This window comes from Rhinatrema bivittatum, chromosome 13, assembly GCF_901001135.1.
Source record: "Rhinatrema bivittatum chromosome 13, aRhiBiv1.1, whole genome shotgun sequence".
NCBI lineage: Eukaryota > Metazoa > Chordata > Amphibia > Gymnophiona > Rhinatrematidae > Rhinatrema > Rhinatrema bivittatum.
In genome coordinates, this window is record NC_042627.1 from 58347689 (window position 1) to 58374271 (window position 26583).

General features: G+C 42.1%; 1 protein-coding gene across 3 annotated transcripts in view; it reads left to right on the forward strand.

Annotated features, from left to right (window-relative positions):
* GALK2 (galactokinase 2) overlaps positions 1–26583 on the forward strand; it is a 146157-nt gene that overhangs the window by 6827 nt on the left and 112747 nt on the right. For all 3 annotated transcript variants that reach the window (XM_029574524.1, XM_029574525.1, XM_029574523.1), the window contains exons 3-4: positions 1061–1184; positions 22215–22305. In XM_029574524.1, coding sequence (XP_029430384.1) covers positions 1061–1184; positions 22215–22305 — 215 coding nt within the window. The remainder of the gene's footprint in view (positions 1–1060; positions 1185–22214; positions 22306–26583) is intronic.

Here is a 26583-nt window from a genome sequence, read left to right on the forward strand (position 1 = left end):
GGGCCATCCGGGACTAAAAGTAAAGGATTTGGGGTACTGGGGAAAGGTGAAGAGAAGGCTGAGGAGTGGGCAGTGGGGGGTAAGGTTTTTTTTGTACTACCAAGAGGAGTGCTTTCAGGATTGGGGGTGGGCTAACATTGGTCACTTGTTTGAAAACTCTGGCCGCTGCAGGGTGCAGCTGGTGGGAGGGATTGAGGGAGGGTCTCACTACACCCCCATGGATTTTACCACTCCAGTGAGGCAAAGGTGCCTGGTGGCCCCAGGATATGGGGCCACCGTCACACGGTGTCACATTGCTACAGTATATTTTCCATGCAGTATTTTATCACTGGGGAAAAATCCTGTGGAATTTACTAACCAGCAGTAGGAAATACCATGGTTTAGTAAATTTCCCACTAAGTTAAGTGCCTAGTGCTGAAAAGTATTTCCATTTCCCCTGTTCAATGTACGTTCTCTCTTATTATAAGTTAAATGTAAACCAAAATGATGTCACCACGAATACCGGTATTTAAAAATGTTAAATAAATAAGTAGTGCTAAATGACTGACTTTTTTTTTTTTTCTTCCCCCTGCTCTAACTTCAACCTTATTGCCACCCACTTTTTAGGCATCTAAATTTAGATGCTCATCTTAGTAAGTCTTCTAAAGATAGGCACATATATCAGCTCCTTTGATTTTAGGAGCCTTAATCAGCATCTTTGAAAAGTGACTAGGGCTAAGGATCTAAATTTAAATTCTAATTTAAACTCATTCTTGCAAACCTCCTATTTAAAAAAAAAAAAAAAAAAAAAAAAAAAAAGAGGAATAGTTTGTGTCATATACTTTTTTCCTCCTTTCCCTCTCTGCTGCTGTCTTCCAGCGGCTGTGATGGAACTTTGGAACCCAAAGCTCTCTATATATCACTCCTCACGCTGTACCCAGCAACTTTTATTTTGCAACTGCTAAGCTCAAGCAGTGTTCTAACTATAACTCCAGAAAGCGGGACTGGCAAAAGAACACTTTGCATCGTTCCACCATCTGTTCAATCTGACTTCTTTCATTGTGTCTTTTCGTTTCTCTAGGGGAGCACATAGATTACTGTGGCTATGCAGTACTTCCTATGGCTATAGAACAAGATATACTAGCAGCTGTTGAACCATTGGAAACTCAAGTTGTTCAATTAGCCAATACAAATCCCTTGTACCTGTAAGTAACTCATAAAACTTATAACAGACTTACAATTGCTAGTTTGAAAACTCCTCCATTGATGTCGCTGACTGATAAGATCTAGTTACTGATGGGGGTACATGAGTGAAACATAGGAAATGATTAGACATGTTGGATGCAGGGTCAGCTTTTCATGGTGCTTGATGACACTGCTATACTGCATGCCAACTGAAAAAGAAAAACTCAACTAAAGCAGTTTAACTTACATTATAATCTATGCTTCAACTGTGCATGTTTTTTCTTTTTCATGGAGAGCTCTTAAAATTAGCTATGAACGTTACATCATCATAAGAAGACACTTGTGTTTGGTATTGGTGACTAGAACACTCCAAGATATGGTGATATCGCACAGCTTAACTAATATACACTTATCTAACTATGTACAGGACGCATGTTTACTGAAGATGTGAAGAGTTCAAAGCACTGCTCCCAATGGCCTGTGATCCCTTAGTAGATTCACTCAGCGACCTGGGTTTCAGTATGGCGATTAGAGAGCAGGGTTCCTGGGGTTGTAGCAGGATTGCCAACTTCTCATAAATCTAGAAATATTACTGGCACTCTATCTGCCCTTCCGTTTCCCAGCATTTCACATCTTCCAAAGGGTCAGACATTTCCCTCCCCCAGCAAATTCAGAGAGGGACCACCCATGCTTTCTGGTGATTTCAAATGTCCTATGGTGACCCTTCCCTTAAAAAGTTTGGGATCCCTTACTGTAGTGGAAAGGCTGAAGAGGGGAAATATGACTGAGACATTAAGTACCTCCAAACTATCAATGCACAGGAGACAGGCCTCTTTTAGTGTAAAAGAGGCTGTAGAACCAGGCCTGGATTTAGATATTGACAATTGCCTAAAGTATCAGATCTTTAAGACACCAAGAAAAAGCCATCCACTTTGAGAGGGCTTCTCCATGACACAATGGCACTCCTCTTGGACTCTGGAGATATTTCCTCTATTTTCTGGTCTCCAGAGATACCACTCCCCACCCCCCAACCCTCGTGCACTCTCTAAACCTGACTGTGTGCACCTAAAATCTGCCCTGCCTGGAACGAGGGGTCATGGGATGAATATGAAAGAGAGTGGATTCAGGAGTAATCCTAAGAAAATAATTCTTTACAGAGAGGGCGATGGATGCAAGGAACAGCCTCCCAGTGGAGGTGGTGGAGTTAAGGACAGTATCTGGATTCAAGAAAGTATGGGACTTGCACAAGGAACGTCTGAGGGAGTGGTAGGGATTGTAGAGCTGATGGATGGGCAGACTAGATAGGCCATATGGTCTTTTTCTGCCATCATGCTTCTACTGAGCCAAATGATTTGGAAATTCATGATTTAACAGCAATTATGCAGGCTTTGGTTGCTTCAGAATTAGATTATTGTAATGTGGTTTATCTAAAAAAAAATGTTTGAAAAAACTACGCTGGGGTCCATATTCAGCCACAAACTGGCTAGTTAAATTAGCTGGATATACCTATCAGGCTAATTTAACTGGGATATTCAGTGGTATGGCCGCACAGCTGAACATACCCAGCTATCTTAAAGTTAGCCGGATAAGTGTATCTGGCTAACTTTAGGACAGCCCTATGGTGCGACTAGAGATAGCCAAATATCGAAGTTAGCTACATAACTTGGGCCGCTAACTCTGGCCTGCCCCCAAATTATGTGACTTTCTAGCTGCATACCTCATATACGGCTAGAATTTAGCCACCTACGGTTTCAAATATCGCTGCTTTGCCATGTAGATGGATAACTTTTCAATTATCTGTCTAAATGTCTTCTGAATATCGGCCTCAGTGTGTTTTAAAATCTAGCTGTGAGGATTTTGACAAACAGCAAAATTATGAAGCATGTTTCACCAGTTGTTTGGTAGCTCCACTGGCTACCAGAATTGTTTAGGATGTATTTTAAAACTGCATCCCTTACTTTCCATAAAACAGCCCCCTCTTATCTAATAGACAGGTTGAAACTCTATCATCCTTCACATCTTGCAAGATCCCCTGAGCTTTCCTCCTTTGTCTGAGACTAGGCTCACAGGACCCTCAGAGAGGGCAATCTCCATTTTATAGAATTCACTACCTGGACACTGTCGGACCTTTCGTGCTTTAAAAAGAAGTCTAAAATCTTTGGCTTTTTGGAAATCTTTTAATATTGATTAATTGGGTCTTTTTTCTTAACCAGAATGTAGCACCGAACCCTTTGCAAAAATACTTTTTTTTTTTTTTATTCTTGGATCCCACTTATATAGTAAATTAATTTTCTGAAGTAGGATTAAAATATGAAATTCCTTCTAAGTTTCTCATTATTTGACTGACGTGTATTTTGATTTATAAAAAAAAAATGTCATATTCATGAAAGCCTCAATTACTTTTTGTGCAGATTGGTAATGGCACTCTGCCAGCTCATCCACGTTTGTAGTGATCTCTTTAATCCATCAAACTATATATAAAAGCAAGCTGGTTTCTTTGCGTGGCGTTTGTCAGTCTTGCTGCTACAAAGTCTGCCAGTAGAAGAGTGAATACTGGCGGAGCTGAGGGGTGAATGCTTATTGCATGTGGTGCTGGCTGAACTCTGCGGCTGGTGGGGAGCCCAGGCTCCCCCAGCTGATGGAAGAGCTGCTGAGACCAAGCTGGGAGGTGGGGGCTGGGGAGGGAAGGGGGGACGGGAAAATGAAGGGATGAGACTGAGTAGGAAAAGATCATGGAGGAGTAGATACTATAAGGGGGACAGAATGGGCCTCATAACACATTGCCCACACCCAAACAAAAACATCTCCTGCCTTGTAGCTCCACCATCCACTAAGCCCCAGAAGAGGAAGTATTGCTGTTTGAGGATCCCATAGGATGCCTTTAATGGGTAAAAAGCATAAGACATTGACATTACTGGCTCCTACATTCTCCACCTCCATCAGACCCCCACTCCAGTCTATCCCTCCGAAGTAGGGCCACGATCGATGAGGTCAAGAGGAAGGACGTTCTAAAATATAGTACTAGCTGACCTTATATGGCCTTTTGCTTCCACACTTAGCTTTTTTGAAATATAAATCGACCTGCTTTGCATGCATTTGCACATGACGTAGTTCATTAACCTTTTTATTGAGGCAGTCTCCGTTAACACTCTTAAGGAGTTAATGGACAAGCGAGTTAAAACTAACTCAGTGTTAATGCATGTTTAATGTATATTAATGCTGTATTAGCCTTAAAGCAATTTAGCCTATTAGTCCCCTATATGTACACAATGCTGGGTTTCACTTTAAAAGTAACCATTCAGCAAAAGGACCTTGCAATCGCATGTCTACCACGCCTGTTCCTAAATCTCCTTCAGTTTTATTTGAAAGCTTTCCCATCTTAGCCTGCCATAGGTTTAGTTATTTTGGTTATTGACTTCTTTCTTTCTTAGTTTTAATATCAATTATTTTCTCTTTGCTGTTGGGCCTATGGACTCTTGCTAAGGTCTGTTTTAATGTATGCACATTACACATGCTAATCCAAATGTACTTTGTAGGTGTGTTTCACTGGAGCGAGAGTACCTGTTGGAGGGGGGGGCTTCTGAAAATTCCCTGCTGCATTTTTGGGGACACTACATAGTAGATGATGGTAAAAAAAGACCAATTAACCTATCCAGTCTGTCCAGTTATTCCTGTCCACACTGGCAAGGATATATCCCAGCTGCCAGCCATAGGGCATGTCTGCTTGTAATCTATCTCTGCTCATCCAGGACAGCTTTTTTTTTTTTTGTCTTTCTCCTTTGTACTCCACTCTCTTGGTTAGATAAGCACACAAGATCCCTCTCCTTCCCATCTCTAACCGCAAGCTTTGTAATAATTGAAATAGCCCCTAATGCTAGTGTAACTGCTGCTCTTAGTACCTTCATCACAGCACGCCTGTGGAGTATGAAATTTTGCTGTTTATAATGCACTTCAGCGCATGCTGAAATGATTTGAAATTTCAATGTTTCTGAGACATAAAGAAAAAAATAAATCTCAAATTCAGGAATTTTTATTGGCTGCTATCACCTTGCAACAGAGCAAACAAGAAAAACCCAAAAACACATTCTTAGTGTGTTTCCTGTTGAAGAACACCACAAGAATGCTTTGTGTTGCAATATTTTATCTTTACTTTTTATCTACGTGTTTTTGACAAAAGAGACCCTGTAGAAAGAAATATTATTTTCAGAAGAAAACAACCTCCCTTGAGAAGGTGAGTCAGCTGTGGGATTTGGGGGAATGGGTTTGGGTTTCTTAAAAAAAAAAATGTACTGGAATATTAATCCTGTTTATCCATCTTGAACTTACTGCGAACTTTGGAAAGGGAGATCTCCTTTTAATAGACCAACAGAAAAGTTTGGGCAAAGATGTGTGTTGTTATAGGAGAGGGCCCCATCTTCGCTTAAAAAGTAATTACATTTATTTTTTAAATGTCCCTGGGTTCTAATTGCAAAGGAGGAGGTGCAGGCTCTGGGGTACTAAGTAGTTTGATACAGCTGTGGAGAGGGCTAAAACAATCAGTGTGTGGGAAGAATTGACATACATGCTTTTAATTAAAAGAGGATGGGTAGATAAATTCCATCCCTTTTCAATTTATTGCTATGGGTTTTAAACTGGGGATGGAGTTTGAGGGGCAAAGAAGGCTCCTGGCAGAAAGGGACTGCTGAAGAAGCTGATGGAACCCGAATGGTTAGGCTCTGACAGAATATCCCTGAGATATGACCGGTTGACCCATCCCGATATCACAGCCCAACCAAATGGGGTTCTTTTACCCACAGGTTAGCATCAATAATCAAAGCAAAACTATGCTGGCAGTTTTGCTTTGATTATTGCCCATGGAGATTTGCATCTGCTTCCTCAGTGGGTCATTTTTCGGAACAAAACATGCATGGTTTTGTATAATCAAAACTATTTGCGGTATTCTCTCCCCCCCCCCCCCTAAGGAACGCCTCTGCAGTATGTGGATAAACGGACGGACATTGTTGGAAAATGTGCAGAATTTTGCCCTCAAAGAGAATAGGTCATTATTAAGGAGCCCATTTCCACGGGTAAAACAATGTTTTTACCTACAGAAACTCCTTTGATTATTGCGTATATTAGAATTAGAATCAATAAGAATTTGCACATCCTTACCCCCCCCCCCCCAATCAATTCTTGTTTTGTGGTGCTGTTTGTTTTTGTGATTTCCAGTGATTTAAAGTAGATCTATAAATAAGAAAGTGCCAATGTGAAATACAAACAGACGCCAGTGCAGTAGATATAATAGCCAGAGACAGCTGCAGTTTGCTCTACTTCCTTTGTGTCCAATGAGTAAAGTGTTTTTGGTTTTTTTTTTAAGAAAAATTGTTGCCTCTGTTTCCTAGAGGTGTACACCCAAAAAACTTTCATTTGTTTCAGGTTTTATTTGGTTTTTTTTATTTTGTGTACACTACATTTTTTAGTGTGTGTTAAAAACCTTATACACTAAGAGGTGAACTTTCAAAAGGTGCACGGGCAAAAAAAAAAAGCATGTGCACGCGTAACATAGCGCATCTGCGAGTATATGCTATTTTAAAAACTGCAACATACGTGTGTAAATCAGGAACTATGAGTACATTTACATGCACAAAAAGGGGTGGGGAATTCTAGGGAGGGGCCAATATTTACGCTGCTGGTTTTTACTTGCATATATTTACTTCTGCTCAGCATCCAGTTTAAGTGATCGTAAGCATCATAAAAGTGAAAAAATGACTGGTGAAGGTTCTGGGTGACATGGGATCATCTCAGGGAGGTTCTTCCAGGCTTACGGTGCAGCAAGGTGGAAAGCGCACCATGAGCTGGTGATGGAGGAGAAGGGCACAGAATAGCCTGCCCAATGAATGGAGGTCAATAAGAAAAGCAAAGGGGGGACATAATAGACTAGAGCTGTGGCATGAACGCACTTGTAGGAGATGCTTGACCAGTCACGGAGGTAGGTGCAGAACTTGTGTAGTTAATTGGTGGTTATGGCATTGGAAGAAATCTAGTTGCACAGCTGAGTTTTCAACAATATCAGTTTAATAGAAAGATTAAAGCTTTTTTTCCATTCTCACAGTGCACAGGCGCCATTTTATGTTTTGTAACAGCATTGTAACGTAGCTCATCAGGTAGGATCACTTTTGCTGAAATGCTCAACCGTACGTGGCTATATATTGCAAACCACTAGTTCGAGGTAAAAATAGTCTTGAACGATTTATTATTACTGTCATATTCAGTGTATATTTAACTTTTGCTATTTGTGATTAGTCTTAAAACTTCAACTAATCCTACCAGAAAAAAGGTTAGACTTCTTGATAAGACTTAGCAAGGATTAAGGAACTGCAGGGTGTTGAAAAAAGGACATTGGCAACGTTTAAAGTTTGTCTTCTTTTGAGTCGTTGAGTAATATGACAGGGCAAACTTCTAGAAGCCAGATCCAGGAGAAAACTGGATTCTTTGCAGGTTCTGTTGCCAACAGAAGAATTCTCCAAAGATGTTGGCGATGCATGTGGTCTTTCAGGAATACACAGGATCCTTCTTTAGATGTTTCACGTCTGTTGTCACGTACTTTTTATTAGACCAATTTGCAATGATGGTGTATCATAGCCTGCAGAGAGAGAGACATTTCTGTTGTGATGAAATAGTGCTTTGAAAAGTGTTTTCAGCCTATCCCACTAGGCTCTCTGGAATTTTATTTTAATAGAATGATATTCTCCAGAGGCAATGTTTGCATTCAGGTTTTCCTTTTTTGGGGTCTTGCCTTTATGTGCCTTGTGCATGGCTGCCTTCTAACTTCTTACGGATCCTATCGTGGAATATGCAGTGCTCTAGGGCCCCGAAGCACTGCAGGGAGGGAATCAGGGCGAACATAAAGGCATATGTTCTTCCATACTCTCCTAGCACCCTACCTTTGCCAGCAGCCAGCAATCTGCTTTCCTTCGACTTTATTACATGCCATCCCCCTTCATCTCCCTAGGTTAATGTTCTAATATTTCCTCTTCGTTATAATACGTTTACCTTTCTACTTGTTTGCTTCCCATAAATATTACATGATACCTAATGCTACCCATAAATATGTTACCTCATGTTAAAATATTCTACTTTTCGATATATTATCTGCCTCCAGAAATATGTTATCCCATAAATTTTCTACCTCATAAATATGTTTATCCCACAAGTTTGTTCATCCCATAAATGATGTTACCTCATTAATATGTACTTTAGAAATTTGTACATTATAAACATGTCACCTATATACTGCTACGACTCAAAAAGAACGCAAATAATTTCCAACAAAAGCCAAATCAACAATAGAAAAGGAAATGTCAATCTGTATGCCGTTTCCCAATAAAGTTGGTTATTAATTTTAAATGTATTTTTGTGTTTTTTTAATTTTTAATTTTTTATATATATATATATATATAATTTTTTATATATATATATATAAAAAATTATATATATATATATATATAAAAAATTAAAAATTAAAAAAACACAAAAATACATTTAAAATTAATAACCAACTTTATTGGGAAACGGCATACAGATTGACATTTCCTTTTCTATTGTTGACCTATATACTGCTAACATCTAAGTCACTTTTGAAACCACTTAATATGCTTCCTTGTTACCCATTCTTCGTCTTCTACCACGCATTTAATTCTCACCTTAGCCTCCACACCTCCCCCATCCCTCTCCTTTCCCCATCCTTACCCCTATTAATTAATTTAGCTCCCTTATAGCCAGCAGCCAATTATGTTAGGTTTATATGTTATAATTTTAAGTTTATGTTTAAAGTTTGTTATTGGCTAAATCAATTATAACTAGATCTGCAAAGCAGTACGTCATTCTACATTGTTAATTATTATTGTTAATTACTGATTTCTCACCTTGATCTTCTATGCCTTTCCTTTTCTTTCAGTTAACAAAGTTCTCATGACCCCTGTTCAATGTAATTTAACCTTCTTTCTAATACTATAATATCCCTGTTCTATGTGAACCCCCTCTTTTTTCCTTTTCCCAGTTAAGGCAACCTTGTTATAATGTAACTTTTATGCTCCTTCTAAATGTCTCTTGTTGAATTGTTGGTTATAGTTCTGCTTAGTTCGATGTAAACCGAGTTGATTTGATCTGTATCAAGAAAGTCGGTATATAAAAGCCTTAAATAAATAAATAAAATAAATGATATGCTCCATGAATGTCGGTATAAAAAAGAGTTAAATAAATGTATTAAGCTGCAGTAAATGGACTATTTAACGTGCACTAATGGATGATTTTAATGCATGTATGTCCGGCCTCATAATACTTTATCCTAATGCCTTTTAGATCCTTAGGCATTTAACAGAGGTCTGTAAAATAAATGAGTGGAATGGAACAGGTAAATGTGAATCAGTTGTTTACACTTTCAAGAAATACAAAGACCAGGGGATTTGCAATGAAATTACTAGGTAATACATTTAAGACAGAGAAAGTATTTTTTTTACTCGATGCATAATTAAGCTCTGGAATTCATTGCCAAAGGATATGGTAAAAGTTGTTAGTGTAACTGAGTTTAAAAATGGTTTGGACATGTTCCTGGAAGAACATGTCCATGGAAGAAAAATCCATAAACCATTATTAAGGTAGACTTGGGGAAATCCACTGCTTATCCCTGGGATTAGCAGCATGGGATCTATTGACCTTTTGGGATTCTGCCAGGTGACCTGGATTGGCCACTGTTGGACTTGATGGCTCTTTGGTCTGACCCAATATGGCAATGTTACATTCTTATGCTAACTTGATGAAATATCACTGATGGGAATGTACACACCTCTGTGGGCAATTATCTCCCCCTCCTCCCAAATTCTTTTCTGAAAAAAAAAAAAAAAAGGAAAGTGCCTGATGGCCACCCCTCACACACCACTAGCCAAATAGTGTTCCCCTCCCTTCAGGTCTCTCTCATCAGCCTAATCCATCCAAAGCCAGCCCAGATTTGATGGGGCTAGGAGTTGTCATCATTCTTGGTGCTTTACCTGTGCCAAAATCCAAAATGGCACTGGCTGACCTTATATGGTGTTTTTTTCCCCGCACAAGAGCTAAGCTTCTAGTACAGGCAGGACAACAAGGGCTGATAATGACTCCTGTCCTCATCATCTCTGGGCAGGCTTTAGATGAAGCAGGCCGATGAGGGAAACCTGACAGGGATGAGAAGAACTTTGCTGCTGGGATGGAGGCTACTACTTGGCTACTGGGGTTGGACGGGCCTTTACTCAGGTTCCCAGAAGTTAAAACTAAAACATAATGGAAAAGCTTACTTACAACTCCCTGAGCTTAGGATATTTTAATATTAATGAGCTGCTTTGCTTATATTTGCATGCAATATAGCATTAGCTTGTTAACATTTTTTATTACTTCAGTTTGTATTCAGTTCCCGTTTAATGTGAATGTGGAAAGATAAGTTTGTCAAGGCTAACTCAGTGTTAATGCATGTTTTATACATGTTAACACTGCATTAGCCTTAGCACATTGGCACCATAACATTTGATTTGATTGAGGGTGGATTCCCTGTAGAATTAAGGGTCAACAAACAAGCTGTAGGTGATACCTTTTTATTGGGCTATCACCTACAACAGGTTTGTTGACCTTTTACATATCCAAGTATGGCAACCACAGTTATTTACTTTACCTTGTACACCCTCAGGAGTCAATTCAATGTTTTCAGCTTTCTGTGGGTGAAATGCCTTTTTTTAATGCAAGAAATCTTGTTCAGTTTGAAAAGAAAAACAAGCTAAATTATTATGTCCATGAGAGTGTAATAATGGGCCAAAAATGATGATAGCCTCATTTAATTTATTCAGTAAATTCCTTTTTTGTGGTCTAAATATGGCATCCTAGCTGTGTAAATAAATTTCATGAAATACACAAAAAAATATAGCAACTAAAATAAATAGAGGGTAATTAGATTAAAGGTTATGAATTGAAACCAGATGAAGTTCTGAATTCTCTTAGGAAAGCTGATGTTGGTCTCTGAAATTCATAAAATTGTGAAACGTGTTGGCCTGATGTGCCAAAATGGGAAGAATGGACAGCAGAAGTCTGGGGAGCTGCAGTGCAATTGATCTTAGTGATACTTACAGACTGCTAACTCAGTATGAATGCCAGAGGTGTAACAATCTGACAGAGCCTGCATGCGCTGTTCTCACGATGGCCGCAACATGGTTGAATTTAATGGCGCCAAAGTCATTATGACAGCTGGCACAGTACACTGCCAGTCCCAAAGGCCTTATTGCTATTACAGAACAAAACATTTTGAACCTTTAAATTAGTCTCCAAATGAATCAGCTTGCAAAAGGAAATAAGAATATCCATTTCTAAGCACTTTCACTAAGAGCTTCTGGTCCTCCACCAAGTACTGGCAGTAAGATTTTGGTACTGGTCCTTGGTCTTGGCTATGGCCCTCCATGGGATTGGCTCCTTTAATGGTCCCTCTTACTGCAATGTGACCAACTACCTAAAGGTGTCAGCAGGTTCCATGTTACCTGTACAGGAGCCTGTCCTAGATTTAGTCCAAGAAAAATTATAATTATAGGCTTATGATTCTGCTTTCTAAAAAAGATTGGAACAAGAAATCTGTAGATGAGGTAGGGTAAAACAGAACTATTTAGCTGGTCAAAGTGGCATGGACATTAGCATAGTCAGCCGTACGAAAGTGCCGGGAGGAAAGGTGGTTCTGGTATACAGTACACTGAAAGCTAAGGAGGAAATAACATTTTTATTTAAATTCATTAATGTTCCTAAAAAAAGTGTAGGGACTCTATACCCACAGCTGAGCAGCTCAGCACATTTGAAAAGCAGTGGGGTTGTCGTATTACTGCCCTTGGAAACGTACAAAGATCAACAAAAAAGCTCTAGGTGGTACCTTTCTGTAGCACTAAAGTGAATGCCTACCTGACTAGACCTAATTCATTTTGTTCTGACCTGAGGAGGGGTGTGTAGCTCTCCAAAGCTGTTCACAAATGTATTAGCTTAGTGCTGTTTAAAAGGTTATCCCTTATAACTTTATTTTGTTGACCTTTTTAGTTCTGTGTGTCCGAGTGGACTGACCCTCCCAAGCTGGCCAAAAGTTCCGGTTCGGTCCAGCGGGGGTCCCGGAGCGACCTCCTGCCACATGACCTACCTGTCACGTGGTAGAAGCACAAGATGGCGCCGTGACCATGTGACAGGGGCTGACCAATGGCAGGGGCAGCCCCTGTGACACAGGCTATCGGCGCCGTGAGGAAATCGCAAAGGAGTGCAGGGATGGCTTCCTGACTCCCTGCTGGACCACCAGGGAGTTTTGGTAAGTCTTGGGGGGGGGGGGGGGGATTAAGGGGGGGGGGGGGTTTAAATTTTTATTTAGGGAACCGGGAAACGTATGGACAGATCCACAACTTATGGATTTCTCCATACTTTCATATTGAACGGAATCGACCCTCACCTTCAACGTATCAACGTTTCAATGAAAACTTTTTGCCTGCACATCCCTATGTAGTCTTATCTTATGCATATTCATTGTGGATATCCTGAAAGCCCAACTGATTTTGGGGAACTCGGGATAGGTCTATGGAATGAGCATGAGTACCAAGAAGACTAACATGATGATCGGTATAAAGAATACCACCAACACTATAGAAGTATTTGCTGAAGGAATGAAAGTTGAGCAAAGTTAAAGACTACAAATATCTAGGTAGTTGAATTACAGAAGATGGATTTAACAGAAATAATAATAAAATAAAGAACTGGGAATGCAAAAAATGAATTTTGGGCTTGTAAGGAGTTTCTTAGGAGGAACTTAGATTTCAAGCTATAGAAAAGGCTACTGAATTCATACATTTTCTCAGTGGTAGCATAATGAAGTGAAACATGGACTTACAGTAAAGAGATCATAAGGAAATACATTTGAAATGTGGTGTTATAGAATAATTCTGCAGATTAGCTGGAAGGAAATGATCTCAGATGAAAGAGTGCATGAGACAATGGGAGATAGGAGACCTGGGGTAAAAGAGAATAAGATTTCAGATCAAGCACTTGGACATTGTGTTGGTAAATTAGCTAATTTAGGGTTGATTTACTAAAGCTTTTCACCCATTCTGTTTTTATAGGGAAAACACTTAGTAAATAGACCTAGAAAGCATTATAGAAGGGGTAAAAAAAAAGAGAGAGAGAGAGAAGAAAGCAGAGAGCAGTCTTGATGACATTACAAAATGGTCAAGATCTGGAAACATGCACCAAGTAAAGAGGCTGAACAAAGAAAAGCTTGCCCAGCTGATGATAATTGTTGATTTCTTAGCATCCAGTCAGATGAATCCAGAACAAGTGGGTCATGCACCTCTACCAGCAGATAGACATGGAGCAAACTAATATCATAGTATATATACCCTTCAGTGACATCAGCCTGCCAGTATTCTCCGTCTCCAGCAGGTGGTGGACATGTTTCTCCTTACTGGGGATTGCTTCATTTTGAAAAAGGATAAATAAGGACAACAAATTCGCCCTACTCTCCTGTGGTGATACCAAATGATCCCTCCCCCAAGTGAGAATTCCTGAGGTGATTTCCGTGGTCCTTCGGATGAGAGCCTTGGCCCTGTAGCTGGTTTTCAGTCGGCGCGGACTTAGCTGATTAAGCAGCTGAAAGGTAGCAGGTGCAGAAAACAGAGCACGGCGGTGATGGCATGTGCCCTCTTACCCCGCAGTCAGAGACCGTTTCTGTACTCAGCCAGGTAAGATTGAGCTCAGGCAAGTCTTTAAAAAAAAAAATGTACAGAGACGAAGAAGGAGGGTTTTTAGTGTAGGACTTCCTCCTTCCCTCGGTCTCTGTGCTCGGCACACCAATCTGACATTCGGCCCGCTCCGTGTTAGGTCGAAGGACATGGATAGCCTGGCAAATTGAGCAGCCTCTATAGGCTAGGCCCCACTCTGAGGCTTTTTCGTTGCGTGCCACGTGGTAAGCGTCAACGGCGTTTTGCGTGCTTTCTATAGGCTGCCCTTTAAGGATTGTTGGTTTGGTGTGAATGTCTAGCTGGGCGTCCAGGTTGTGCGTCCAGTTTTTGGATGCTTAGTTGGGTCTTGTAGTCTGTACATCCAAGTTAAGTATGTTTACCTGCATGCACAAGTTGTGCGCCTAAGTTTTATGGTGCTTATCCTAGGAACTCCTATGTTTTGGATGCCTAATTTTTGGACCCCCTAGGTTGGATGCCTATAATTTTTGAACGTCTTAAAAAAACAAAACAAAAAAACAGACGCATGGCTCCAGTCGCCGCTCAGTGCACAGTTGACCCTAATGGTGCCTATGTCTAAGAAACCTAAGCGCCTTTCTCTTTGCACTGCCTGTTATATTCAGGCATCATATCCAGGAATACCCGCTAACTTGTGCCAGCGCTGTTGGAGGCTCTGATTTCACTAAGCCTGGTTCCTCCTAGCTGGATGTAGGTCTGGGTAAAGACTTTTCAGGAGGGGTGCCTAATTTTGGAACTCCCCTAACTCGTTCCTAGGCAAGGGAAGGCAGTTCAGTTCAGGTATCTCCTGGTCTGGATACTTCTACATTTTCATGGGTAGAATTTTTTTCCAGGGATTGTAATCCTTTCTTCAGGCGTAGTCCTCAGCCCCATTCAATGCTCCCAGGTCAGAGTTGCAGGTGTAAACCTTGCCTGGACTTACTGTTAAGCGCTGGAGTACTCCTAGAGCGGCAGCAGGACTACCTAATAGAGATTCGGATGGCAAGGATGATGATGCCGATCCGGTCTGAGGATGGTGAAATTCCTCCAGAATTAGAACCATATAGGACCATGCTACAGTTCTTCCATAGAGATTAACTGCCAGTCCTGATTTCCAAGATCTTGCAAATGCTGGGAGTCCCTGGGGCAGATTCCATGTCTGAGTCAAAGAAAATTTCCATTTTGGTTTCTCTGTGTAAAGCTCTTTTTTTTTTCTCTGTGATGGTCATTCAAGAATTAATTGATCTTGAGTGGGGCACCTCAGGGGCTAATTTCAAAGGAGGCAGTGATTTCTACCTTGCTAAGAGCTAGAAAGTTCTCCCCTTCCTTGGCCTATGTGCGGGTTTGATAAGTGTTTGAAGCCTGGTGTGAGGATCAAGGATACTCTTCCTTGTTTGGTCAAGATTCTGCACATTTTGGAATTTTTTCAGGATGGCTTGAACAAAGGCTTGGCATTTAATTCCTTAAAGGTAAAAGTAGCAGCTCTTGCCTGTTTCAGAGGTCAGGTGAATGGTGGATCCTTGTCAGCTCATCCTGATGTGGCCCATTTCCTGAAAGGAGTGAAACATCTTCGTCCTCCTTTGCGGTTTCCGGTACCATTATGGAGTTTTAATTTTGTATTGGATTTCTTAGTGGGCCCTGCGTTTAGACTTATGTTTAATCTGAACTTGTGGTTACTGACCTTGAAAACGATGTTTCTTGTGGCAAATTTGTTCTGGGCGTAGGATTTCCGAACTGCAGGCCTTGTCTTGCCGGGAGCCATTCCTCTGGGAGACTCCAGGGGCAGTACAGCTGCCTACTGTTCCTTCTTTTCTACCGAAGACTGACTTTCACTTGAATCAGTCCATCTCCTGCCCTCTCTGGACAAAGAGAAAGATGTTGAGGAGTATAGTCTGTTGCGACCCTTGGATGTCAAGAGACATATTGCCTGGTATCTGGAGGTTACTAAGCCTTTACGGAAGTCGGATTGCCTGTTTGTTCTTCACGGCGGTACTAGGCAGGGAGATCTGGCCTCACGGGCTACCTTAGTTTGCTGGATTAAGGAGGTGGTCACGGCCGTGTATGTGGATGCTGGGAAGCCATTACCTACTCATGTCAGGGCTCATTCCACTAGAGTTCAAGCAGTGTCATGGGCAGACGTGAAATTGTTGTCTCCTGTTGACATTTGCCGAGCTGCGACGTGATCCTTGTTACGCACTTTTTTTCCAGACATTATCGTCTGGATGTGCAAGCCCGGGAGGATGTAGCCTTTGCACGTGCAGTTTTGACTGCCCCGCGGGCAGCCTCCTACCCTATTTGGGAGTAGCTTGGGTACATCCCACTTGTTCTGGATTCATCTGACTGAACACTAAGAAATGAGAAATTACTACTTACCTGATCATTTCCTTTTCTTTTAGGACAGTTTGATGAATCCAGCTTCCCTCCCTTGTCTGCTGAATGATTGTAATGTGGTCCTCCTGTATGACTACACATTACAGGGATTACTGGTAAGTGTTAGTCCAGTCCCTAGACTAATGTTGTTACATTCTTGTCTGAGTTCAGTGGTGCTGGTTGGCTGAGTATTGAAATGGTTATCTGTTTTTAATTGAGCTTTTTGCTGTTCTGTCCACAGTTGCTTTTGAAGAGAATATTAGCAGGCTGTCACTGCAGAGGTATAAATACTGTGGTATCAGTTTGCTCCATCTCCATCTGCTGGTAGAGGTCCATAACCCACTTGTTCTGGATTCATCTGACTGTCCTGAAGAAAAGGAAAGTATCAGATAAGTACCGTAGTAATTGGATTTGCCATAAAAAAATTCCAGCGAGAAATCCCATCCATAGGAATCAAACTGAAATGTACTTTGTGTCCACTTGATGTCACCATTACCCTACTAATGGCAGACCATTCTTCTAGCTATCCAGCAGTGTTTAAACTCCTGGCATTTTGAGGGTGGGGTGGGGGTGGGGGAAGGGGTTTCTGATGCAGGAAAGATGTTCAGGCAGGTTCCAGGGATATTCAGCTGTGCGCCCTGCAGATGTATTCCTCTGCATACTTTTGCACACCTCTAAATTTTGCAGAATAAAGGATATAGTAAATGTTAGGTCATTTATTCATCCTCACCAAATTTCAGTGCTGAACATAGGATTCCTGCAAAGATTGAAAACAAATTCCTGATGCGTATCACACACAGCTGATGTTAAACCATCTTATGGCTGCCAACCGAGACGTGTTTCCCGTTTCTCAATTTAAAAGTGTTATGAAAGAAGTCAGGGCTGGTTACAAACATGGCATTTGTGGCTGGCATTAAAACCTTGATCTATTATAAACATACGCAGGCCGAGTTCATTGACGGAAATTCATTTGAAAGTGAAATTGCAAGATATGTCGCAAGGAAATGTCTGAGTTTCTCCTTCCCCCTTCCCCCTCCCCCCATCTCTCTGTACCATAAACATGGGTGATAATCGCCGCGCTTAGCGATCTGGTGGTGGTGGATCTATTTTAGCATTGTGTTTGTCCAAGAGCCTGATTTGAATCTTGCTAGCCGGCGGGCATCTCCCACTTAGAGTAGAGGGGAATTTCTGTGCCAGAAAAGACAGAATTTTTGTACCCTTGCCCAGAGTGAATGACGCAGGTTTATTTGGGAGCCAAGTCCTGCAGACCTTGTGTACAAGATTGGGCAGGAAGAAGGAATACCAACAACAGAGGTTCCCCCACTATAGCATTCAAGTAAAATGAATATAGTGTGCTTTTGGCTAGAATACAGTTAGGCATCACCAAGGGACTGGAGCTAATACACGCCAGGCAAGATCCTAAACAGGCTTAGGCCAATCATGTTACATGGAAGCTGTGCACTGGCTGGCAATGAGTGTTAGCTGGCCTCGCTGAGAGGAACTGCAGCAGGGAATTGGACATGAAAAAATTACGTAAGCAATGGAGCTGCATTCAGCTCATCATTAATTAACCTCCAATCTTTTTGGTTTATTGTTCGCTTCTCCGTTACTTCCTAATATACAAAAAGGCAAAAGGTTTTATAACACTGTAGATGCTAACCCCGTGGTCTCTTGAGCATCGTCTCCTGTCTAATTACTACAATAATCGCAAATAAAATAATTTATTGGCGTTAGTGAGACCTTTATCTCTCAAAAGAAGGCCGCTAAGAGCGTCGTTAGAAAAGGAAACTTTGCAGATCTGCGGTGGCTACGTCCTCTAGTATTCAGGATTCTTTTTTTCAGAATATTTTTATGTATGCCAGTAATCATGAGATCTAATTTCAGATGGTTTGACCGGCTTAGGGCCTGATTGACTAAGGCTTTTCTCCCATTCAGTTTCTATGGGAAAAATGCTTAGTAAATGAAGTCCTAAGTTTGGCACTTAGACAAAATGTGAAATTTAAAAATCCTGCTGTGCTGACTGCCACCGATTTTTGTTCAGGTACGTTTTAGCCAGATAAAACTTATCCAGATAAATTGGAGGCATTCTGGCACAGGGCTAAGTTATCTGATATCTTAACTGGAAAATGCTGATATTCCGTGTTATCTGGATAAGTCAGGTCGTGCCGCAGACCAGTCCTAAAGTTATCTGGATAAACTCATCCAGATAACTTGGATTTGCTGCATCACTGAATATCCAGGGTCATTCCAAAGGTGTTTAGGTGGTTTAGGCAAAGACAAACCTTCAGCTATTCACCGCCCCAACACCCTCTCTCTTTCCTGACTAGGACCCTTCTCTTCTTTGTCTGCCCCCAGCAGCAACAGTATCAATCTTAGAATCACTTTTTTCATCCTCACGCTCTTTCTCTTCCTGCCCCAACCCCATAAGAACATAAGAAATTGCCATACTGGGTCAGACCAAGGGTCCATCAAGCCCTGGCAAGTACCCAAACACTAAGAAGATCCCATGCTACTGATGCCAGTAATAGCAGTGGCTATTCCCTAAGTCAACTTTATTAATAGCAGTTAATGGACTTCTCCAAGAACTTATCCAAACCTTTTTTAAACCCAGCTACACTAACTGCACTAACCACATCCTCTGGCAACAAATTTCAGAGCTTAATTGTGCGTTGAGTGAAAAAGAACTTTCTCTGATTAGTTTTAAATGTGCCCCATGCTAACTTCATGGAGTGCCCCCTAGTCCTTCTATTATCCGAAAGAGTAAATAACCGATTCATATTTACCCATTCTAGACCTCTCATGATTTTAAAAACCTCTATCATATCCCCTCTCAGCAGTCTATTCTCCAAGCTGAACAACCCTAACCTCATGAGAGGCTTCTAAGGAAACTAAAAAGTCATGGGATAGGAGGTGATGTCCTTTTGTGGATTACAAGCTGGTTGAAAGACAGGAAACAGAGAGTAGGATTAAATGGTCAATTTTCTCAGTGGAAAAGGGTAAACAGTGGAGTGCCTCAGGGATCTGTACTTGGACCAGTGCTTTTCAGTATATTTATAAATCATCTGGAAAGGAATACAACAAGTGAGGTAATCAAATTTGCAGACGATACAAAATTTTTCAGAGTAGTTAAATCACAAACAGATTGTGATAAATTGCAGGAGGACTTTGTGAGATTGGAAGATTGGATATCCATATGGCAGATTTATTTTTTTATTTAGAAGCTTTTTTATACCGATGACCGTTGGGAACATCTCATCGGTTCACAATAAACAAAATGCAGCTAAAAGAGCCTTACAGTGAAACAGAGAACAATATGCATAAAATTACATAAAATTAAAATAAAGTGCATAATAACAATAAAATGGTACGAAGGATACCACTAACAGTATAAGTATTTACAAGAATAAAGTCAGAAAGTCATATGAGTCAGAATGAGGTGTTAGGTGTATGCCTGCTTCAAGAGGTGGGTTTTCAAGTTTTGTTTAAATTTTTTGGAGCAAGATTCTTGCTGAAGGGAAGATAGAAAGGTGTTCCATAGCATAGGGCCCGAGCTTTGGTGGAGCATAGTTTAAATTGTTTAGGTGATGAAGTGAGTAGTGTTGCTCTATGTTGTTGTCTTGTGGGTCTACTTGTGTTGTGAAAGCTCAGGTGTTCTGTGAACCATTGCATATTTTGGTTGTGTAGGGCTTTGTGGATTAGCGTAAGAGTTTTGTATGCTATTCTCGCAGTGACTGGTAGCCAATGTAGGTGTCTCAGTACTGGAGATGAAATTTAACATGGACAAAGTGCAAGGTGATGCATATAGGGAAAAATAATCCATGCTGTAGTTACAAGATGTTAAGTTCCATATTAGGAGCTACCACCCAGGAGAAAGATCTAGGCATCATAGTGGATAATACTTTAAAATTGTTGGTTCAGTGTGCTGCAGCAGTCAAAAAAGCAAATAGAATGTTAGGAATTATTAGGAAGGGAATGGTTATTAGAACAGAAAATGTCATAATGCCTCTGTATCGCTCCATGGTGAGATCACACCTTGAATTCTTTGTACAATTCTGGTCACCGCATCTCAAAAAAAAACCCAACAAAAAACCCCAGCAGCTTCCTTTCTTCCACCTTCACCCCAGTAATCCTTTCTTCCCTCTCAGCTCTAACAGTCCCGCCTCTTCCCTCAGAAACCCCCGTGTCTCTACCTCCAAGTCCCAACGGCATCCCTTTCTTTCTCCAACCCCAGCTACATTTAGTGTTATCCCTTCTCCTTCTCTCTCTCTCTCTTTGCCTCTTACCATTTTAGTTGGGGCTCCAACCACACAAAACCTGCCCACATCTCATGGTCATTCTCCCTCTCTCCTGGGGCACCCTGGTCTGAAACGACAAACCAGCAGAAAAGTCTCTCCTGTACATGTGACTCCCAGGTTGCCTCGCTATCAGCACTGAGCGCAAGACGTCATTTCCTGCGGCTGCCACTTCACCTGCAAACTGCATCTCTGCACCCCTGGGAGACCTCCTCTCCCCCAACATGGAGAGGAAGGAATATCTGGTTCAGGCCGCAAGGGTGGTGTGGGTACCAGATGTCACCAGGGGGATGGGGAGGTGCTCCTTTCACCTCCATCGCCTTCCTCCTTCATATTGGGTCAGGACAGCACAGGGGATGGATGGCCATGGTGCAGCGCATGTACTACTGCCAGCCCCCCCAAATTAGGCAGCTAACTAATTGGCCTGTGCTTAAGTTACCCAGATAATCTACCCGTCCCAGAAAGCCCTCAGCTCAGTATCAACTTACATGTTGATAAGATGCCAGAATGTCTGGTTCCGACCAAGGGACGCTATTTATGACATCTGTTTTAATGGCATCCCATTGCACTTGGGTTCTTCTGTCATGATTTGCTTTGGTTGAAAGCATTACAAAGTAAGAATTGTTTGAAATTCTAATGGGATGCACTGATGGCCTCAATTAAAGCAAATATTATAAAATAGCAAGTATTAGGGTGACGTGCATGTGGCAGTTACTGCCCTAAACAGCAGCAATATCATTGCATCTGGGTGCTGGTTTGGTGAGAAACCAAGTTGAAGATGGTAGGGCCTGAAATGGCCTAATAGCAGAATAAATGGAGGCCATCACTTTGGCATATTTTGGGCATTCTTGTGGGGGGGGGGGGGGGGGGGGGGGGGGAGAGGGAGGGTTAAGAAGACAGTTAAAGTACTTGGGGGAGATGGAAGAAGACCGTTGGTGTGTATATACACCTAAACTGGCTGAATTTCTGCTGGGCAGATCAGAAGAACCATTTTGCTCTTTATCTGCTGTCATTTACTATATTACTATGAAATGAGGTTGTAATATCTTCTAGAAACATCTTAAGTGTTTTTTTAATCAATAAGAGAGAATTGAACCAAGCAGTTGTTTTTTTTTGTTTGTTTTTTTTTAAATAGATACAAAACCAGAAATGCTATTAGTGCATCTAGGCCTTAAGGGCTGTTCCATGACAAACCATGAGTTCAGGCTCCCAAAATTTGAGCTTTTCATAGGTTTCTGGCCATATAAGCTATGCTGTCAAGACTAGATATGCTATTTTTGTCATTTGCTGCAGAACAGAATCCTTTTTGCATATTTGACCTAAATTATAATGTCAGAGCAGATTATGGTGCCAAAATAAAGAGATATTTTTAGCATGTGATATATGTATTTTAATCTGCATGTTATCAGCCTAATGAAACAAATTAATATTATGAGATGATATTGACACCTGATTTAGTTAATGCTTTTAAACCGTGTAGGAAAGCACCTACAGTATACCGAGAGAACGAGTTTGCATTTGAAAAGAGAACCTAAGAGATGTCCTCTTTCAGTTTCCTCAGCAGGTGGCAGCAGTGAGCTGTCTTTTCTTACAGGTTAACCTAGAACCGTTACAAACCTGCATGTTCTTGCTGTTTTTACAGGGATTTCACTGCTAATGCTGCTAATATTCAGATTGAAAAAACAAAACCTTTGTGGCACAATTACTTCCTATGTGGCTTGAAAGGAATTCAGGTAAAGTTTAATTATTAGTTACACATTTCAGACGGTCAAAAGACTGTACTAAATATAGCATAGATTTAATATGGAACTTGCATTTAAAGGGTAATTCCAGTTGGTATAACAGGAAAGAATGTTATTTTAAAAGCAGGATCTTAGTATCCTTAATGTTCTAGCTAATTATTGATACCTTGAATTGCTTTTAACCATTTGCAGTCTTGTTTCATAGTTTTTCTATAAATTTGAAAACAGGGTTCAGTCCACTGAAAATAAATATGATCAGAAACCCTTGAACCTGAATCTAATTCCATCCTTGAATGCTGCTATACAACTCCTATTATTTCCAATGGGTGCAGTTTTGACCCTTCTAAACGTTATTTATAGTTTGGGAAAAACATAGGAGATCTAGCATTAATAAGCCCTCTTCTTAAACGCCATCAGAAAATACACAAGGAAAATATAATTTCACAACCTTCTCTTATTTTTACATTTTCCGTGCAAAAGCCACTTTTAAAGGGCCATTGCCTCTTTTCCTGTCAGAGATCATGATGCTAGTCTTTGAAAACCAAAGATGGCATACTTTTGCAGCTATATTATGCTATGTAACATGCACAACATTTCTCTTGTCCTATTATTCCCATTTTCACTTGAAATCAAAGCTTTACTCTCGCTCTCAAACACGCTTTTCAGATTGTACACACTTTCTGTGTGCATACAAACCCTTTATAGTATGATTGAGGAGATACGAGGTGGATATATGATAAACATACATAGGGCTATGTATCACCAGGACTGTGGATATCTGATGATGCATAAAATAGTACTGTGATATGACCCAGCTACATTAGCAAGCATGATTTGCACACATTGTCTTCTCATAGGAGTAAATATCATTACTACGTATGTCATATCTGTAGTGCAAATGCAGTGCACACATTTGTCATTCACACTATCGCACCATGCATACAAAACGTCCCCAGCACAACAAAGAGCACTTCTTACAGCAACTGGCAATACACAGTAAATGTATAATAAAGGTTTATTTAAAGAAAAGTAATTAAAAATGGAAGACATGGAAGCCGATGGTGTAGTTTTAAATTTATTTTTTTTTTGAGAGTTAAGGGAATGGTGCGTACCTGGAACCCTTTCATCCTTTTGCACTGCTGCTGCAGCTGGGAGTTCTCCTCTCTTCCTCCTGCTGCCACAGTTTTTGGTCAGAGGACCAGCGGGTCATGATGGAACTGCAAAAAGAGAGAATGTTTAAGAGAACAGGTACTTACATCCTACCTCAACTACCAGCCACACGGAGGATAGACAGCAGACAATCAAAGAGGGTTGCCAGACAGCAAACGTAACAGAGAACAAAAGAGTCAAATGTCAGAAGAAATGACAATGCAGCAAGACTGTAATGGCATAAAGAACTAATTCCTCCAAAACATAGCAATCAGTACAGCAAACAAGGACAGCCCAGCCCAGCCGTGCACAGAAGGATGTGCTGCATGAGCGAACAACTTGGCTGGACTTGTACACATCAGCCCTGCTGTCATACAAGCATGCCCCGCAGACAGACAGCACTTGCAGTCACATTTCTAGCCAGCACACACACACACACACATGCCATCGGTTATCATGCAAAAGAGAAAAAAATAAGAACTCGCCCAATGAGGGTCCCCCTTGGCCTGAGATACTTGGTTCAGGCCCTGCCCCAGCTAGCAGGATGGCTTACTGGCCACGTTTTGTTCCTTTTGGTAGTTCAGAGGGGAGGCTGCCCCAGCTTATGCCCTGAGCCAAAAAAGTGCTGGCCAATCCGTCATCATTCTGAAAAATAAAACTTTTTTTTTATAAAGAAGTTTAAGACAACATATACGAGCATGTATAACATCATTAAAGATTGCTTTTTGGCTGTGATCCAGGTGGATCTGAGCCAGCGCTGAGGATGATCCTTTTCTTGGCCTTTTGGTTGACATTGAGGCTATCTACAGAACCAGGGGTTAATGGCCTGCCACCCAACCCCCACTGGGGACCTGCTGATGTTCCAACTATTGCCTGCAAAAATAAAAGATCGTCTTGACAGCACACTTATTTTAACACTGACTTTAGAATGAATTTTTAATAATTTAATAATAATTTAGATGAATTTTATAATGAGGGCTGTGCCACCCCCGCCAGTGGGGGGTATGTTGGGGGGGGGGGGCAATCTTTCCTCCTCGCATTCTTCACTTTGTTCTCCTCTCACTCTTTTATGTGGGCGTAGGGATGTAGGAGGGATGTGTGTGAGTGGGGGGGACGAGTGTCAGGGTGTCTATGGGTTTGGCACTCTCTCCCCTCTCCTCACCCCCGTGTGTATGTAGGGGGTAGGAAAGTGAAGGGATATGTTTAGGGAGATGGGTGTGCGTGTGCTGTAGATCGGGTGGAGGGGGAAAGTGTGTGGAGTGGTGCGAGTGGGAATGCGGGAAAAGTAAATAGGGAAGGTGAGGGTGAATACCTGTGCACACTTGGTTCACCTCTTCACGTTCCCCTGTCCCCTCTTTCACACTCCCCCCAACACCTCCTCACTCACCCCCCCCCCCCCCTCTCCGTGCTGTCTACTTTGTGGCCCTGTCCTGCCTACTCCCGTATGTGCGTGTGGGGGAAGGGGTGCTAGTGTATATGGGATGAGGGTGGGTGTGGGGGAAGGGGTGCTAGTGTATATGGGATGAGTGTGGGGGTGGGGGAAGGGGTGCTAGTGTATATGGGATGAGGGTGGGGGTGGGGGAAGGGGTGCTAGTGTATATGGGATGAATGTGGGGGTGGGGGAAGGGGTGCTAGTGTATATGGGATGAATGTGGGGGTGGGGGAAGGGGTGCTAGTGTATATGGGATGAGGGTGGGTGTGGATTGTGTGCATGCACTCTTTCCCCCCTCACAGTTTCCTCTCCCCATATGTGTTGAGTGGGGGGAAGTGTTGTAGATGAGGCAGGGGTGAGTGTCATTAGGGATGTAAGACTGAGGGCACTCCCCACCGGGTCCCTCTTTTCTCACCCCTGATGTGTTTGTTTATGTATGTGTGGATGGAGGTAGGGTGTGTATATGTAGTATGGGGGATGTGTGTGTATTTGGGTGCACTTTGTCCCTCTCCCCCTCACTCTTCACTTTGTAGTCTTCAAATCCCCCCCAAATGTGTGTGTGTGTGTGTGTAGGGGAGTGGCGATGCAGAGGTATATGTGTATGAATGGAGGCAATCTCTCCCCCTCACACTCTCTCCATTTTGTTCTCCTTTCCTTATTTGTGCAGGATGTAGTTAGTTATGTTTGGGTACGAATTTTGGTGTGTGTATGGGTGGGGGGGGGGGGCACTCTCTCCTCACCTCCGTGTGCATATGGGGGGGGGGGGGTGATTGTGTAGGTGGGGTGGAGTGGAGTGGGATGTTGTGGAGATAGGTGATGGTGTGAATGGATGTGGGGGTTGAGTGTGTGCACACATTTTCCTTCCCTCCCTCCCCCCTACGTTTGCAGTCCCCACTTTTTGCCTTACCTCCCTCTTCGCACTCCTGTCCTGTCCTCTCCCCTCCTACTCCTTCCTTGTCACACTTCCCTTACCAACTCCACCCAACTTCTCATTCACTCTTCCCCCACCCCAACACTCTCCACCTTCTAGCTCTCCACTCTCACCTCCTCTGTGTGTGTGTGGTAGAGGAGGTGGGTGATGGTGGTGTGAATATGTAGTGGTACAGAGGGGATAGTTTGGATGTGGCAGGGGGTGAGTTGTTAAGTGGGAGGAAGTGTAGGGGGTATGTGTGTGTGCCATCTTTCTCCCTTGCAGTCTTCTCTTTGTAGGCCTTTCCTTCCCGCTGTGTGTGTGTGTGTGAAGTTGGAGGGGGTGAGTAGTGAGGGGGAGGAGTTGATGACTATTGGGTTGTGTGTGTGAGTGTGTGTGTGTGTATAGGACTGGGAGCACTTTTTTTAAGGGGGCCTTCCCTTTTCGCTGCGAATGGCGTGCCAGCCTTCATCTTCGCTGCGAATGGAGCGTGTGGCGCAGGACGCGCTCTGTTCGCGGCATGCCAGAGTCTCATCTACTATTTTCTGCCTGTCCCGCGATGGCTGCTGTCCTTCCGCTTTTGGATAGTCTTCCGGTGAGGGAGGAAATCTGCGGGAAGGAGGAATTCTGCGCAAAATCTGCATTCCGCAGCAGCGCAGAATTCCCCCAGGAGTGCCTCTTGTAGCTGGTGTTGTGACACGGCCGCTGTACGGCGAGTTTGAGCCTCCAAGGCAGTCAGGGAGCTGCCTGCGCCGCGCGAGCACTGGCGGACACATAC